Source organism: Drosophila obscura, unplaced genomic scaffold, assembly GCF_018151105.1.
Source record: "Drosophila obscura isolate BZ-5 IFL unplaced genomic scaffold, ASM1815110v1 contig_17, whole genome shotgun sequence".
NCBI classification, from domain to species: Eukaryota; Metazoa; Arthropoda; class Insecta; order Diptera; family Drosophilidae; genus Drosophila; species Drosophila obscura.
The window spans coordinates 3,118,426-3,134,311 of record NW_024542757.1 but is presented as its reverse complement, the minus strand read 5'-3'; the positions used below and the strand labels follow the sequence as shown (position 1 = coordinate 3,134,311).

Below are 15,886 nucleotides of genomic sequence, written 5' to 3'. Positions count from 1 at the left end.
GGCTTATTTCTACATCCTCTCAGCTTGCTTCTGTTTCGTCTCATTCAGTTGTTTCTCCTCGAGTTCTTGCTTCTCCAGGGCCCTTGCTTTCTGCGCTTCAACTTCGGAATCCTTGACATCCACCTTCTGAATTTCTTCTGTTTTTTCTTCAGATATCTTTTCAGCAACAACCTCAGATTTTTCTGCCTTCTGTGCCTTCTTTTCTGCATCCTTCTCAGCTTGCTTCTGTTTTTTCTCATCCAGTTGTTTCTCCTCAAGTTCTTGCTTCTCCAGGGCCTTTGCTTTCTGCGCTTTAGCTTCGGAATCCTTGACGTCCGCCTTCTGACTTTCTTCTACCTTTTCTTTAATTATATTTTCAGCAACAACCTCAGATTCTTCTGCTTTCTGTGCCTTCTTTACTGCATCCTTCTCAGCTTGCTTCTGTTTCGTCTCATCCAGTTGTTTCTCCTCGAGTTCTTCCTTCTCCAGGGCCTTTGCTTTCTGCACTTTAGCTTCGGAATCCTTGACGTCCGCCTTCTGAATTTTTTCTACCTTTTCTTCAGATATCTTTTCAGCAACAACCTCAGATTTTTCTGCCTTCTGTGCCTTCTTTTCTGCATCCTTCTCAGCTTGCTTCTGTTTCGTCTCATCCAGTTGTTTCTCCTCGAGTTCTTGCTTCTCCAGGGCCTTTGCTTTCTGCACTTTAGCTTCGGAATCCTCGACATCCGCCTTCTGACTTTCTTCTGCTTTTTCTTCAAATATCTTTTCAGCAACAATATCAGATTCTTCTGCCTTTAGGGACTTCTTTTCTACATCCTTCTCAGCTTGCTTCTGTTTCGTCTCATCCAGTTGTTTCTCCTCGAGTTCTTTCTTCTCCAGGGCCTTTGCTTTCTGCGGCTTAGCTTCGGAATCCTTGACATCCGCCTTCTGAATTTCTGCTGCTTTTTCTTCAGATATCTTTTCAGCTACAACCTCAGATTCTTCTGCCTTCTGTGCCTTCTTTTCTGCATCCTTCTCAGCTTGCTTCTGTTTTTTCTCATCCAGTTGCTTCTCCTCAAGTTCTTGCTTCTCCAGGGCCTTTGCTTTCTGCACTTTAGCTTCGGAATCCTCGACATCCGCCTTCTGACTTTTTTCTGCTTTTTCTTCAAATATCTTTTCAGCAACAATATCAGATTCTTCTGCCTTTAGGGACTTATTTTCTACATCCTTCTCAGCTTGCTTCTGTTTCGTCTCATCCAGTTGTTTCTCCTCGAGTTCTTTCTTCTCCAGGGCCTTTGCTTTCTGCGCTTTAGCTTCGGAATCCTTGACATCCGCCTTCTGAATTTCTGCTGCTTTTTCTTCAGATATCTTTTCAGCTACAACCTCAGATTCTTCTGCCTTCTGTGCCTTCTTTTCTGCATCCTTCTCAGCTTGCTTCTGTTTTTTCTCATCCAGTTGTTTCTCCTCGAGTTCTTGCTTCTCCAGGGCCTTTGCTTTCTGCACTTTAGCTTCGGAATCCTCGACATCCGCCTTCTGACTTTCTGCTGCTTTTTCTTCAAAAATGTTTTCAGCAACAACATCAGATTCTTCTGCCTTTACGGACTTCTTTTCTACATCCTTCTCAGCTTGCTTCTGTTTCGTCTCATCCAGTTGTTTCTCCTCGAGTTCTTGCTTCTCCAGGGCATTTGCTTTCTTGGTTTTAGACTCGGAATCTTTAACATCCACATTCTGGCTTTCTTCTAACTTTTCTTCAGATATCTTTTCAGCAACAACCTCAGATTTTTCTGCCTTCTGTGACTTCTTTTCTGCATCCTTCTCAGTTTGTTTCTGTTTCGTCTCATCCAGTTGTTTCTCCTCGAGTTCTTGCTTCTCCAGTGCCTTTGCTTTCTGCGCTTTAGCTTCGGAGTCCTTGACATCCGTCTTCTGACTTTCTTCTACATTTTCTTCTGATATCTTTTCAGAAAGAACTTTAGATGCCTCAGCTTTCTTGATCTTCTTGAGATCTTCCTCTCTTTCCTCGGATATCTGTTCAAAAAGAATTTCAGCCTCCGCAATTTCGTCTACTTCTTTATGTTGAGTTTGTTTTCCAATCAAGTCTTTCAGATCTTCACAAATGTTTAACATCTTCTGCGTAACATTATGAATCTTTCCATGAACAATGGCAGTATGAAGATCTCCTTGTTTCTTCTCAATATAGTCATACTCGCCGAGCAAAATCGACTTAATTGCTTCAATTTTTGGCTTTAAGATTTCCGTCTTCTCGTCTAGTAGGTCGTCAAGTATTATGAAAATATCCATTAGATTCTGTTGCAAGCTGATCATCTTTTCGGATGACTTATCTAAATGTTGAGAAGACTGAATTTTCTCAGCAATCCTTTCCAGATTAACTAGTTTCGGCACCAACAGGGATGGTTTGGTGAACATGTTGCTCTCGTCGATAAGCTGAATTGAAGCTTTAGTTAGAATCACATTTGTCTTAATTTCCTTAAGATAGTTGTGAATTAGTTGCTCAGCTGCGTCTGGGCAGGCCTCTAGAAGGGCTTCGATAAATTCGACCGCGATTGGCTTATCATTATCTTCATTTGCTGACTTTCCGTCATAGGTATGAACGATATGCTCTTGTAATTTAAATATGGACTTGGCTACCTTGTCAACATCACTGAGATTCTCGATAATATCTTGGCTTTCCGTCAAAATTGTCTGCAATTCCTCGTTATTTGTGCTGAGAGCAAGCGCCTCGGATAGATCCAAGAACTTTTCTTTCAAAGTTTCTGTCTTTTGGGCCTTCTTGTCAGCATCCTCTTCAGTCTGAGTTTCTTTCTTAGTTTCGGCATGTTGTTCCTCAGGCACTCCACTTTCTTTGACCTTTTCGATGTTTGGCGCATCTCGCGAGACATCCTTCTCAGTTTGCTGAATAGGTTCTTCGATAACCATTTGTTTAGCTTTTTTAGGTTCGGGTTCAGTGTCTTCCCGAAGGTCCTCTTTCTCTTCGTTCAGGTCTGATTCCTGGGCCGATTCGGGTTCTTTTTTAAGTTCGGCAAGGGAAACGTTCAGTTCAGTTAGCTTATCTTTCAGATTATTCAGTTGCAGCTGCACGGTTTCTATTAGAGTGAATTGCTGTGTGCTTATTTGTGTTAGTTGAGGCTGCGAAAGGATTTCTTTCTCAATTTGAATGAGTGTTGCTTCCAATTGAGCAATGTCCTCCGTGTTTTCGTCCAGAAGAAGGATGCTTTGGGGATTGTTGGCCTGTAGTCCCTCCTCGATTTCAGTTAGGAAGGCTTTACCTGACGATACGTTTTCGATTATCATGCCAATGTCAATAGGCACCGTCAGCTCAAATGGAATCAGGGATAGGGCCTTTAAGTCTCCAGTAATGGAGTCGATTTCCTGCAATAGTTCTATGATGCGAATCGAGTTCTCGCTGTTTTCTATGAAATCAAAGACGGTCACTAGACTGCTCTGGGTTTTCAACAGGCCACCCAACAGTTCATTGCTGGCCCCTTCGCTGACCTCATTTAGACTTCTGAATGCAGCCATCAGACTAGTCTGAAGCTGAACCACTACCGCAGATGACTTTTCCACATCAACATTGGTTTGAGCTGCCACAGCTCCTATGGACTGCAGAAGATTCTCTATGGGTGTCTTCAGGGAAATAAGCTCCACTGCTTCTGCACTCTGACAATGGATCACGAGGTTCTTGAAGACTTGCTCGATTTTGCCAAACATCTCCTCTGCCAATTGTGTCTCCAGTACTGGCAAAGAAAGTAGGATGTCCTCGAAAGCACTCTCCACATTCTCCAACGAGTCAACCAGTCCCGATTCATAGGTATGCACTAGACACTCCTTCAATTTAAACATGGTGCGTGCAATTTTTGCCTGAGCCAGGACAGTTTCCTGCTGATCGTTGCCCGAGACAAGAGAAGCTTGAATGCTCTCCAAATCAGACTTTAGCTGCTCCATTATTTCACCAACTTGTTGGAGTTCTTCGCTAGCATCGGTCTGGGTGACCACTAGGCAGGCTTCGAGCTGCTTGATTCCACTCGCCACACCTTGCTGTATATCGAATACTTCCACCTTTGGTTCTTCTTCTAAAACAGCTACCTCTTGGATGTTATCCGAAACGGTTTGCTTGTGCCCACTGGTCTTGAGGTCCGAAATGTCCTCCTGCGTGGATATATCCATGGCATGCTCCAGCACATGAGTATCGAGCCGTTCACAGTATTCCCTTACATCCCGCAGTGGTGTGGCCAATGTCTTAAGTTTCGATAGTTCTAGATCACTGATATTCTCGACCCCACTGTGGGCAATAAACTCCTCCACATGCAGGACACAGCGTTCCAGACTGCAAAGGGCCTCGGCAAAAGTACCCTGATTACTGGACTCCGACAAAGAATGAGCCGCCTCCACGATGTTTGTCTCCTGCACCAGAGCGATGCTGTTCTGCAGTTCCTGCATCTTGATTACAGCTGAATGGACCTGCTGGCCATTATTGCCGCCTATAGAAGTCACATCGACGTCTTCACAATGGGATAGAACCGAAGCTATTCCATGGTTTAGATCCGCAAGCAAGGCTCCAACATCAGTCGATGGTTTCTCTACGCTAATGGGCTCTGCTTCGGGCTCCGTGGGCAATGACTCTGCAATCGACTTTAGCACTGAGACATCGTCCAATGTTTCCGATAGATCTTCCACAGATGCCCTCAATGGGTGTACCCTTTCGAGCACGTGAATCAGGCTTGAGAGTTGACTGGCTATGCTGAGTTTCTCGTCCGTGCTCTGCTTCTGTTGGGCAACAATTTCGCTAAACTGATGAAGGGCATTCAGGAAGTCACTTTCCGACTGCGCTGCTGGACTATCAAGGGCTCTGGCTAGGTCAGAAAAGCTTTTGCCGCACTCGAATAGGACTCTGGATGTGTTGGCCTCGTTCACGTCGAGCATTGTCTCTGCCTCGCTGAAGGTGGCCAGTCCCTTGGCAATCTGCAGGATACGCAAAAGCGACACTTGAGCATCGTTTGCGGATGTCTTGACAGTTTCAGTGGCTCTGGGGCTTTCGCTCATTTTGTTTAATGCCATCTGCAGAGTTTCAATATTTCCGATAGCCTCATCCAGGGAGACCTTTGTCTCCAGCACCTTCCGTAGCGCGCTAAAAGATTTGTCCTGCTGCGAGGCCTGCTGTTCATCCTGCTGGATCTCTTGCTGAAGAATCTTAAACTCATGCTCTTCAATGTCGATGACAGCGTTGCGAATGATGCTTCTAATGTTGTCGAGCGTCTGCAGTGCTTGCTGATCCGGCTCCCGTGCAGTTAGGAGCAGGCCATGGCCCTTCTGGGTGTTATCCTGCAACATGCTCAGCGGCTCAATTAAATCTGCTAGCGACCCGGAAATAGTCTTGACCTCTGTCTGGCGAATACAGTAGTTGATTTCATCCACCGGACGCTTGAGTCTGTCGAGCAGCTCCACGTGATGCCTGGTTATATCTTTGTCCAGGATGGTGCCAATCAATGCGGATAGCTCATCCTTCAGATTGAGCAAGCGGATTTTCACATTCGACGAGAGACGAGGCGAAATCCTTTCAATGTTCGTTTCAAAATGCAACACTGCCTGGGCAAACGACTGCAGCAGTTTCTGCGTATCGGCCACATCCAGTGCGGGCTCGGGTCGGGGCTCCTGCTCCGCCGCATCAGCCATCACTGCCTGGCCGCTTTCCAGATCTTGTCCCAGCTGCGCCAGGCCATTCTGTATCTCCTGCAGGGGCGGCACCATCGATTCCACAGTGCTAACCGTCAGCATGCCACCCTCCACACTGTCAGATTTCTCGTTGAGAATCACCTCGAGTCCCTTATTGAGCTCGAACAGCGGCGGCGTGACAATATCAAGGATGGCCATGTTGATCTTCTGCTCCATCGACTCGGATCCTGCCATGGATTCGGTCTTGTCTTCGATAGACTGCAGGGTGCTCTGCAGCTGCTTGATGGGCTCCACAATACTTTGGAGCACCTTCTGATGCACTTTCTTGTAGATCTGCTCCTCCGACTCCTCCAGCGACAACTCCATCTCCACCCGTTCCAGTGCCTCCTGAATCCTGGCCACTGGCTGGCAAATCTCCTTGAGGGCGCTCGCTTCGCTGGGCAAATTGGCCTCCGATATGGTGGCAAAGGATACGGAGTCGGGGACATCCTGCATCTTCTCCACGGCTTCGGTAAAATGCTTAGCTGCCTCCAGTTCCTGTGCCTCCTGCAGCAGTGCCTGCGACCTGATGGTGCCCTGTGTGATATCCAGCCCCTGCTGGATGTCATCGGCGGTGAGTTCTATTTGTGCCCTCAGGCACTCAGACTCGAACCGCCTGCTGACGATTTTCAACTCCTCCAGGGCCCGCTTCATTTGATCGGCCACGCTGTCAATGATGCAGACACTGGTACGCTGAATGAGCGTTGCCCCGGTCTCATCGATCTCCACACACTTCTCAATGACTTGAAGGCCCATGTGAAGTTTGCGTATGTCCTCGTCCATAGACTGGATGAGGCCATCGATCTGTGTCTCGCCAGAGTAGACGCGTAGCTTCGATTCGATTTGCTTGATCGGATCAATAATATTGCGGATGATGGCAATGCTCTGATCGGCAGCAGCCGCCGTCATCATCATGGTGGACTGCTCGACCACCTCATTCTCCACTACCGTGAGATGCTTCTCAATTACCTTGAGAAGCTTGGCCAGTGGCACTAGCGCCATCAGATTTCGATTGATTTCACCCTCGTCGGTGACTGCTTTTGGGTGGGATGTTGGGGTAACCAATAGGCCATCACCCACTGCACCGGAGATGTCCTGCAGCCGGGCATCATCCTCGTTGGTCTTTGAGGAATCGCTGTCGGCTGATGGCTTCTTGGACTTTTTCCTCTTAGGCGCCGACAATGACTCTGGGTCCTGCTCCGGACTACCCTTAGATGCTGAGGTAGTGGCCACCTTCTGGGATGTGGACATTTGAGCGCTGGCAAAGGTCTGCAAATCCGATGTCTCTTCCTCTCCCTTCCTGGCTACCCGAAGCCGAGGCCTTCGACAGGCTGAAGAACTCGTCTGTCTCTGTGGGTCGTGACTTTTTCCGCTTCCGTATGGGGGCCGACAGCGATAGCTCCTCCTCCATTTTCTCAAAGGACTCCTGCACATATTGCTGCGTCTCCTTGTTCAGCTTTCCCTCCCTGCCCGACGAGCCATGCACTGTGATCTCTGTTATTGATATGTCATCCATATCCGCCTCAGTACGTAGATCCTCTTCATGGCTGAAATACTCGGGCGCTATGTCAATGACAACAGCTTCCATTAGTAGCTTTCCCGACTGCGAAGTCTCTTTGACAAAGCGCAACGGTGGCAACTCCACGATATTGTGCTCCGTCACATGCTCGGATATCTGATCTGCATACATTTCCACAATCTTGAGGGCCTCCTCCTCGGTGAGATCGGGCGTTTCGTAGAGCGAAACGGAGACCTCTTTGCCATCGAAGGAGAATGACACATCGCCCTTCTCATCAATGGTTATGTCGCCAACGGGCGTCTCATACATCTGGGATGTGCGCTCCTCTTGAATTGTGGAGAGCGATAAGTTCCTCTGCAGCTCGTTTTCGTGCAGCGGCGTTTCACTCTTCTGGCTCTGGGCCTGACTTCTTTGGGCATCCTCAAAGCCCAGCAGCGATGCAGAGCTGGCGACGACACCCATGCAGTTCCTGGCCTCGCATGTGTACGTGCCCAGGCAGCAAGTGCCATCCTGGCCAGAGATGATTCGATGTATATCGCCGGGTTTCAGTTCCAACCCATCCTTGTACCACTTGAGCACCGGCTGGGGCACGCCAATGACCTTGCACTCGAGATTTACGGCTCCCTCCTCGGTGAGCACCGCTCGCAGACACTCGAGGAAGCGAGGCTTCTTGTAGTGCCGGGGTATCTGAAGCTTCAGGAAGCACGAGGTGATGCTGGTGCCAAAATCATTGACGGCAACACACTTCCACTCGGCCTGATCCACAAACTCCACAGCCTTGATGTCCAGCAGCCAACAGTCGTCGCTTTCGCCGCGATAGTGATTGTATCTGTCGTTCGGATCGATGGGCAGCTCATCCCGAAACCAGGACAGTATGGGATCCGGGGTGGCCTTCACCACCACCTTGAACTGGAAGGGTTCGTTGATTTTGGCATCGGTGCTCTTCAGGCCCGTGAGGAACTTGGGTGCCTGGTTCTGTTGTGTGAATACCATGCGCTCCTCATCGGTAAGCTGATTTTGTATATCCTCCACGGTGAGTACGGCCGTACTGCTGGTCTCTCCCATGCAATTGCGGGCAATGCAGCAATAGGTGCCCAAGGAATTGGTGCCCGTCAGCTGGTAAACATCGCCGGGCTTCAGTTCGTGTCCATCCTTGAACCATTTGAGCACTGGCGTTGGGAAGCCCACCACTTTGCACTCGAATGAGACGAGTCCCTCTTCAGTAAGAACGGCGCGAAGACTCTCCATGAACCGGGGCTTGCGATAGTTTCTGGGAACTGTAAAGAAATTAATTTTAATTTTAATCAATTCCGTGGAGAATCCTTGGTTAATCTTCACTCACTGTCCATGTTAACCGCACAGGTGGAGATGCCCACACAGCCCTCAAAGCTGGTGACCACACATTTCCATTCCCCGGCATCGCAGGACTCTGATGGCTTAATCTCGATCATGTAGACACCCAGGCCATCCTCGATCAGTTTATATCGCTCGGCGGTCTCCACACGTCCATCGGTGTTGTACCAACTGACGCTCTTGGGCCAGGGCGGCACCACCACTGAAAAGAAAAAAATTTGACATAGGTACACATAGATACGATACTACGGTGAGAGCGGAAGGCGAGAGCTTGTCTGTGTCTGTCTCCCACTGCCTTCGCACCAAATTTGTTGTTTCCTTCTCTCGGGCGGCAGTCAGCAAAGCAAAGCAATTATCGGTTTTGTTTTGGTCGCACACTCGCTGCGACGCGATGCTGTTGACCTGCCTCAACATTTGAGGCATTCCAACCATTTAATCGAGTTCAAGTTTCTAGAGCACGATCGCCGTGGTCTAAAAACAAACAAGCGCCGGCGAGAATTGAACTATATTCGCAGATATACGAATACGAATGCGAATGCGAACCACAAGTGTCCGAGTGCTCGAGAGAAAGATAAACAAAAATTCTTTGGCACGGGGCCAACACAGGAGATCAGCCACAAAGCGAACGACGTCTGCGTATTGCTCACCTTGACAGCCGAGAATGATTGTCTCGCCGATGTGGATGCTCATGTCCCTCAGTTCGTTTGTGAATATCGGAGGCGGCGCATTGCTCGATACGCTGCAGAAAGAGAATCATCAGCATCACATGAAGAGCGATTAAAGAGACTCGACTCACTTGTCCGCCGGCTTGAGAGAGCCCTCCCGACTGCCACGTCCCACCACATGAACCTTGGAGCTGGAATAGGTGACGCCCATGCAGTTCCTCGCCTCGCAGGTGTACGTCCCAAGAGATGTGGGATCATCCGCATTCGCGGTCAGTGCAAAGATATCGCCAGCCTTGATCTCCTTGGAGTCCTTGAACCAGCGCAAATGCGGCGTGGGCACACCCACCACCTTGCACTCCAGCGAAACGGTTCCTTGCTCCGTAAGCACGGCTCGCAGCTCCTCCACAAACTCGGGCGTCTTGTACGCCTTGGGAACCAGCACATTCACAGTACCCAGGCACGAGTTGCGTCCGCCAAAATTTTCCGCCATCAGCATCCACTGACCGCCATCATCCAATGTCACGGGGCTCACTTCCAGGTAATGGAAAGTACCCTCGTTGATCTCTGTGATGCGATCATTCTCACACACTCTCCTGTCGTTTCTGTACCATGTTAGCTGTAAGTTTACAAAGTATTTAAGTTATTTGAAAATTAAATAGGCATCCCTTCCCTTCTGCTCAAATCTGTGCTGTAAAATTTCGCAAGGAGCAGAATCGATAATTGTATATCGACCCTGCACGACTATCAGAGAGGCCATTTTCTTTGTTTTGTTTTGTGGTTTTATTTGCGTACCTTTAAATCTGTTGAGCTGCGTATTTCGGTGAGGAGACGTGTGCGTGTGCCCACTTTGACGGAGAGATCGACCAGGCGCCGCAGGAACACAGGCGGATCGTCTCCGGTCGATCTGTCCTCGACAATGAGTTCGACGTTCCTGCGCACCAAATCGTTACTTTTCGTTCGTGCGAACAGCGTGTAATGTCCGGCATCCTCTCGCTGCACATGCTCCACGGCCAACTGGACGGCATTGCTGGTTTGCGTTATCCGAAAGCGATCCGAGTTCTCAATAGGTATTTCTCCGCGGCTCCTGAAAGTGAAAGATTAGTGCCACACCAAGAAGCGGCCATGATCCGGTGTGAGTAGGCGTGAAGGGGCATGCAGATTGGGGACAAACAGTAAATCTATAGGGCTTAAGGAGGATTCACCTTTTCCTGTAGACGGACGAGGCCGAGGACAGCGTGCCGTTGATCTGTTTATGTTCGTTGCACTGACAGCATTTGGAACATCCGTTGCCCATGGCGTTTGACTGGCCTGGGAATAATTTCTGTTCAAATAATTACCGCCAGCTATTCGGTTCTCGTTTGCTATTCGCTTATGATTGATTGATTTCGTCTAATTTTAAAACATGAAAGAAGGCTAGAAAGTCTTAAATACTCGTGCAGTTGCCGATCGTACCTATGACAGCTTTACGATTAAGTAATCAGATTTTAAATTGAAATTTGTATATTTGTTCAGACTGGCTGTCTTTAGAAACAAGAAAGTCTCACAAAGACCTGTTGCATTAAGGATAAATCCTGTTAAAGCTATTTGATCTTGCTATATCAAGAATATATGTATGAGTCTTTTAAGGGTTCAGAAATAATTGCTTCTCTAAACTATCCCACTGACAATATCTCATTCTTTCGATAAGTATCACCCCCTAGAGTAGAATACACGTGTCCGCGCATCTATCGACACTTTTTGATTGGATGGGTAAACGTCATTTATTTATTTTGGCAGGATTATTGCCCAATAAAACAGAACCTCATAAAAGATAACAATGGAAGAGAAAGATGACTAAAATATCTTTGAACCGAAACAAAAATGTTTATAAATAAATGCTCGAACTTGCGGTGGTGAGAGTATTAATTGTATTTTTTTTTGTTTTTGCGCATTTCCCACTTCACAAGAAGACTCGGACTCAGGCCACAATAATTTAAACGTTAGCTAGACAACGGCGAAAGCGTCGGGGCGGCTTTTTGCCAAACTTATTTCGGGATGCGTATTTCATGTTGAACGCTAATAACTTGTTGTTTCGCTGTCGTTTCTCTGAGGTTTGTGTGTGTTTTTCGTGTTTGTTTTTCATGCACAAAATCGCAGAGATCGAGAATTTTCATTCAAATTGTTTCTTGTTTCTTTTGTGTGTGTTTCTATCTGTTTTGGGGGGCCCCTTGCGCCTAGCCCAGCCCAGCCCCAGACTTTTATTTATTTATGCTCTCGCGGATATTGCTAAACATCTGACCGACTCTCTCTTTGTTTTCTCAGCCAAGTCAATTATGTAATTTTCAATTTCGTTTGAAAAACTATTTTCAACACTTTTAGGGCATAAAATTGAAATGTTTTGACGCACGCCAGACCGAATTCCGTTCAATACCCGAGACAATTTCACTGGCGCAACACGAAAAATCACGGACGACGAACGCTAGACGGGGGAGGCAATGCGACGCGTCGCGGGCCGATGCGATTTGTTAATGCAGCTATATTTAGACGATCGTAATAGTTTTCAGGCCCGCCACACGCAAAATATGGGACAGGTACCAGGTACTGCTCCCCCAATTGTTTCTGGGAACTGTATTTTGTCGAAGGAATTCTCACTAATTTGATTGATTTCGTTATAGCTGTGATTTATTGAGTATACGCCACGGGCGCCCCCAGATTTACGCACTACGTATACGTCTGATCCCTCTGTGTGTGTATATATATAGAACTTTCGTATGGCCGAACACGAATGCTGATGCTGCGGATAGCCGGATGGGCAACGGATATGTTAATGCGCCGATCGTCAAAGTGGAACTGTCCGCTCATTTCGGTGGGCCAGAGGCACGCCATACGCCATAGACCCCTAGAGCAGGTTGAGCAATGCCACAGCACGCAGCAACCGCAGGAGAGGCACAGCACTAGCTCTCGTGGCGCAGTCGCCGGTGGAACTGCTCGCTCTCTGGGTCTCTGCTCAATAGAGCGTTTGAAGGAGAACTCATATGTTAATGCGCACAATTCTGCCATTATGCAGACCAGGCACACACTAGGACGGGATACGGGCAAGGTCTGAGTGAATCACCAGCGGCAAGTGCACAGGTAGACAGGCAGAACAGAGCCAAACAGGCAGATTTATAAGTGGATATGACTTACCATTCGAATTTGAAGGGCAGCAATTCGGACTCCTCATCCTCATCGCAATCGATTTTCACAAAGAATGTTGCCCGCTCGTTGGGTATGCAGCGAATCAAAGAGCTGGAGTTATCGCTGAACGTGATGCGGGGTGGTGGTCTGCGCTGGATCGTTTCCGATACTGGTTCCTGGCCAGGAGGTTCTGTCAAGGAGAATGGGGAATATCATTTGGTGCGTATGTCATGACTAATCGGTTTCTATGTTGCGGTGTCTTGGGAAGTTTCACAAAAGATAAATTATAATAAATATTTGCAGAAATGTCAAAGATTCCCCAAAAAGAACTGAACATAAATTTTATGCCGACAACAAGGCAGGCGCGCTCATCCCAATTCCGTGTATATTCGACTGGGAGATACCCTAAACTGTAATAAACTTTCCCTTAGAATTCGGTTGGAACATTATCTTCCATCAATTTCTATGAACTTTCCTTTCTAAGCTCTAAAAATCTGCATGCTTATGATGCTAAATACATGTATTGTATTCTAAGGAATAATATTGACCGCTATACCCTCTGAATACACCGAGTATTCAGAATTGGCACTAAAAATAGTTCCAAATATTATTCATACACGCAAGACAAGAAACTATTCTAGAGCATGTCGAATCTTTCCTTTCCGCCTGAGAAACCATAATCAAATGTGATTCCCAAATACTATTGAAATATTAAGGAACATCTCGATCTTGGCTACGAACAGAATGACACTCGGGCAGAATGGCCAGCAGCAGCAGCAACAGCGCATTTTCCAACGTACAATTATGAAAATTTCTCATACACATTTCCCAATTACGTAACCAGCTACCAGAAGTCTAGCAGACGCGGATACGGACAAAGACGAAGCAGAGCCCGTGGAATGCCATAAAAATACACATAAATACTCATGAGATCCCATTGTCTGTTCGGGAATCGCCCGGGCACGGGCACTGGCAAGGGAGACAGAACAGAAAAGGGGAGGGGACAAAAAAGGAGAAATCGTTCGCTTTCCCGGTGTCTGGGGCCTTTTTTTACTTATGCTTACCTACTACGACGGCAGCCTCTTCAGCGGCGGCTGCTGGCGATGTTTCCATGTTCAGGTCTCGCTATATAATTAGCCAAAAACAGGGCCACCAAGCGGACAGGGGGCCGGTTGGGGGTTACGGGTACACACTTTCAGGACGACTTTCTCTATAGGATTAGTCCGCTATATACCGAAAATTTTTAAATATTTTTAAATGCGGCTTTAGCCGCCGACAGGCGATTTTCTTATTTATTTATATTTAGAACTCTCGACGCACACACAAACGTGAACGAACAGAACACGGATTATAATTGAAATTTTCCACTTTTTCGATTGGTGATTACTCGTATTTGCTTTAAACAATATATATTGGTTAACATATAATTAGGATCTATTCAGATTTTTTGCCTTTTCTGGCATTGCATTGCAAATGGCTGCGTTTCTTTTTCAAATTTCCACCAGACCAGACCAGACACACTGCATAGACACACACTCACAGAAATTGACACATTTGTGAACACAGAAATGTTCATTTCTTTTCTTTCTATATATAAATAATATATACAACACGGCGTTCGACTTCGAGGGCGCGCACCACGTCCAGCAGACACCTCCTGGATCTCCGATCGTTTTGCTCAGACTGAACAGAGCAGGCAACAGATCAGCCAGCGCCAGTGCCAGTCCATGCCACCAGCAAAACACACACCGCGCCGAGAGAGGCAGAGACCATAGACCCAGGGAGAGCTCTCAGAGAATTCTTGAGGATGCGCAAAGATTTGCGCATGTTTTTTCAAACATTTATTTCTGATTGTGCAGCACACAAACACACACGTACAACTGGTCTCACACTGTCTCACATTAGGTATAAAATAAATACGTTTCTTAGAGTACGGCTGTCCGTGTTCTTTCTCAGGTGTGTAGTAAGTACAATACATGCTGCACTCGACCAGGCGCTAAGGCAATCATTTTGCTTAAGCATAAGACACACATCGATCGATCGATCAAAAGTACATTAGGGGTTAATTGATGAAAAAAATACAAAAATTGCACGGAGCGTTTCAACAAGTGGCTGGCACTTACTCCTTGTACGTTTAGTTGTTCGATAAAGCTAGGTTATTGTCGGGATTGTCCGGAAGGGAATCCTGCCTCACACCGAATAGAAATGGGTATGGAATTTTGTGCGACATGAGGGCTCCGTAAACGGCGAAAACCAGGCAAGCGAAAACCGCCCAAAAACCGACTGAATGCTCTTGATGCGCGACTTCTTAGCCCAGCGGGCCTCCTCCTTCTTCAGTTGTTCAATTCCCTGCAAAAAAAAAAAAAAAAACAAAACAAAAATTAATCCAAATAATTCTTTAAACAATTGGTATTCACTCACCGTCTGATCGTTAAAAATGGCTGTCAGCTGAGTTGCCAGCATTATGATGGTGAATATGCCAAACATCAAGCCCTCGAACGTGAGAAAGAGCAGCAGGAATATGGTGGATGGCGGTGAGTACGGCGAGCATGTGCGCCAATCGTTCTTCACGCACTCTGCGAACTGCGTGAGCACTAGAAAGAGCGTATGCAGCGATATCGAGGCAATGTAGAACTGCAGAGAGAGAGAGAAAGAGTGAGAGTAAGCGTGCGTGGAAGCCGACAAAAAGTTCCTCATTCGCTTACGGTGAAGAGTACAAAGTACTTTTGATTGTTCTCTCCCACGCAATTGTTAACCCAAGGGCAATGGTGATCCATTTTCCTAATACATCGCTGGCAGACGGAGCAATGATGTGCCCGCTCGGGCTTGATGCTACAGCACTTGGGGCACTTGTAGAACATCTGACCCTCTCGATAGCCCATCTGTTCAATCATTTCCTTGGTAGCATTTCCCCTTGGCACAGCGCCCTGCAAAGTGGGGACACGATGAAGTGCATTGCATGCGGAATGATGCAGTTGTATGCCGGTTGTACTTACCGGATCCGAGAGCATGGTGCGTATGTGAGAGGCGAATGCTAGGAACGCCAGCGCTTGGAATATAATCATGTTAATGGTACTGAACACCGTGTACTCGCTGGGCATCAGAATAAGGCGCATGACCACAAACTCGGCAAAGAGAATGAGCAGCCAAGTCATGATGACACAGACAATGCCGCAGATGTCCTTCACGCACCAAGCGCGATTACCGCAGCACCGATTGTGGTGGTCCACACCGGCCAGGGCGGAATAAGAGTAGTTGTTCATGGTATTTGGATACGATACGCAAATGACACATCGGTTTCACCAACTCCCAGATAACATGGCGCGACGGCAGACCTTTGGCTATTAACAACAAACTTCGACCGAATAGATAATGAAAAACCAAATCAAAATACAACTAAGAAAATTGTCAGCTGGCCGCGCCATTCGCCCAGCAGAGCGAAAAACAGTGCTGCCAACTTTTCATCAGGAAAAAAAGTCGTTTCTAAATTGGACAGTGTTTAGTGTTT

The 15,886-nt window shown here is 47.2% G+C and overlaps 3 protein-coding genes and 1 long non-coding RNA gene across 8 annotated transcripts; 1 reads left to right on the top strand and 3 right to left on the bottom strand.

Annotated features, from left to right (window-relative positions):
* Nucleotides 1-9: 9 nt before the first annotated feature.
* LOC121403903 (centrosome-associated protein CEP250-like) lies at nucleotides 10-6,925 on the bottom strand. Its single transcript, XM_041592139.1, has one exon. It carries the CDS (start codon nucleotides 6,685-6,687, stop codon nucleotides 10-12), a length of 6,678 nt encoding a protein of 2,225 aa, XP_041448073.1. The 5' UTR covers nucleotides 6,688-6,925.
* On the bottom strand, nucleotides 6,896-14,059 carry LOC121403896 (palladin-like). Of its 2 annotated transcripts, none has more exons than XM_041592066.1 (7): nucleotides 13,443-14,059; nucleotides 12,388-12,568; nucleotides 10,015-10,306; nucleotides 9,354-9,838; nucleotides 9,205-9,296; nucleotides 8,547-8,759; nucleotides 6,896-8,481 (listed from the first exon to the last, which is right to left on the bottom strand). In XM_041592066.1, exons 1-7 carry the CDS (start codon nucleotides 13,489-13,491, stop codon nucleotides 6,896-6,898), a joined length of 2,898 nt encoding a protein of 965 aa, XP_041448000.1. In that variant the 5' UTR covers nucleotides 13,492-14,059. The 2 variants fall into 2 exon arrangements, with proteins under 2 accessions (XP_041448000.1, XP_041448001.1); XM_041592067.1 differs by lacking the exons at nucleotides 12,388-12,568; nucleotides 13,443-14,059 and adding exons at nucleotides 10,425-10,611; nucleotides 11,924-12,053.
* LOC111079221 lies at nucleotides 10,006-15,306 on the top strand. 4 transcript variants are annotated; one of them, XR_002608323.2, is made up of 4 exons: nucleotides 10,008-10,354; nucleotides 11,581-11,799; nucleotides 11,877-12,333; nucleotides 12,408-15,306. It is a non-coding gene; the product is annotated as an uncharacterized LOC111079221 (long non-coding RNA). The 4 variants fall into 4 exon arrangements; XR_002608322.2 differs by having other exon boundaries at nucleotides 10,009-10,354; nucleotides 12,403-15,306; XR_002608321.2 differs by having other exon boundaries at nucleotides 10,009-10,354; nucleotides 11,877-12,597; nucleotides 12,682-15,306.
* On the bottom strand, nucleotides 14,205-15,805 carry LOC111079217 (palmitoyltransferase ZDHHC3). Its single transcript, XM_022374315.2, has 4 exons — nucleotides 15,375-15,805; nucleotides 15,084-15,305; nucleotides 14,800-15,012; nucleotides 14,205-14,727 (listed from the first exon to the last, which is right to left on the bottom strand). Exons 1-4 carry the CDS (start codon nucleotides 15,639-15,641, stop codon nucleotides 14,569-14,571), a joined length of 861 nt encoding a protein of 286 aa, XP_022230007.1. The 5' UTR covers nucleotides 15,642-15,805; the 3' UTR covers nucleotides 14,205-14,568.
* Nucleotides 15,806-15,886: the final 81 nt, after the last annotated feature.

Coding starts and splice junctions, on each gene's coding strand:
- LOC121403903 (XM_041592139.1), bottom strand. CDS start 6,687: ATGGCGCTAGTGCCACTGGCCAAGCTTCTCAAGGTAATTGAGAAGCAT.
- LOC111079217 (XM_022374315.2), bottom strand. CDS start 15,641: ATGAACAACTACTCTTATTCCGCCCTGGCCGGTGTGGACCACCACAAT. Junction 15,013..15,083: donor AGTACTTTGTACTCTTCACC/GTAAGCGAATGA, acceptor CTCTCTCTGCAG/TTCTACATTGCCTCGATATC. Junction 14,728..14,799: donor CCATTTTTAACGATCAGACG/GTGAGTGAATAC, acceptor TTTTTTTTGCAG/GGAATTGAACAACTGAAGAA.
- LOC121403896 (XM_041592066.1), bottom strand. CDS start 13,491: ATGGAAACATCGCCAGCAGCCGCCGCTGAAGAGGCTGCCGTCGTAGTA. Junction 12,569..13,442: donor AGAGGCTGCCGTCGTAGTAG/GTAAGCATAAGT, acceptor TCTCCTTGACAG/AACCTCCTGGCCAGGAACCA. Junction 8,760..9,204: donor AATCATTCTCGGCTGTCAAG/GTGAGCAATACG, acceptor TTTTCTTTTCAG/TGGTGGTGCCGCCCTGGCCC.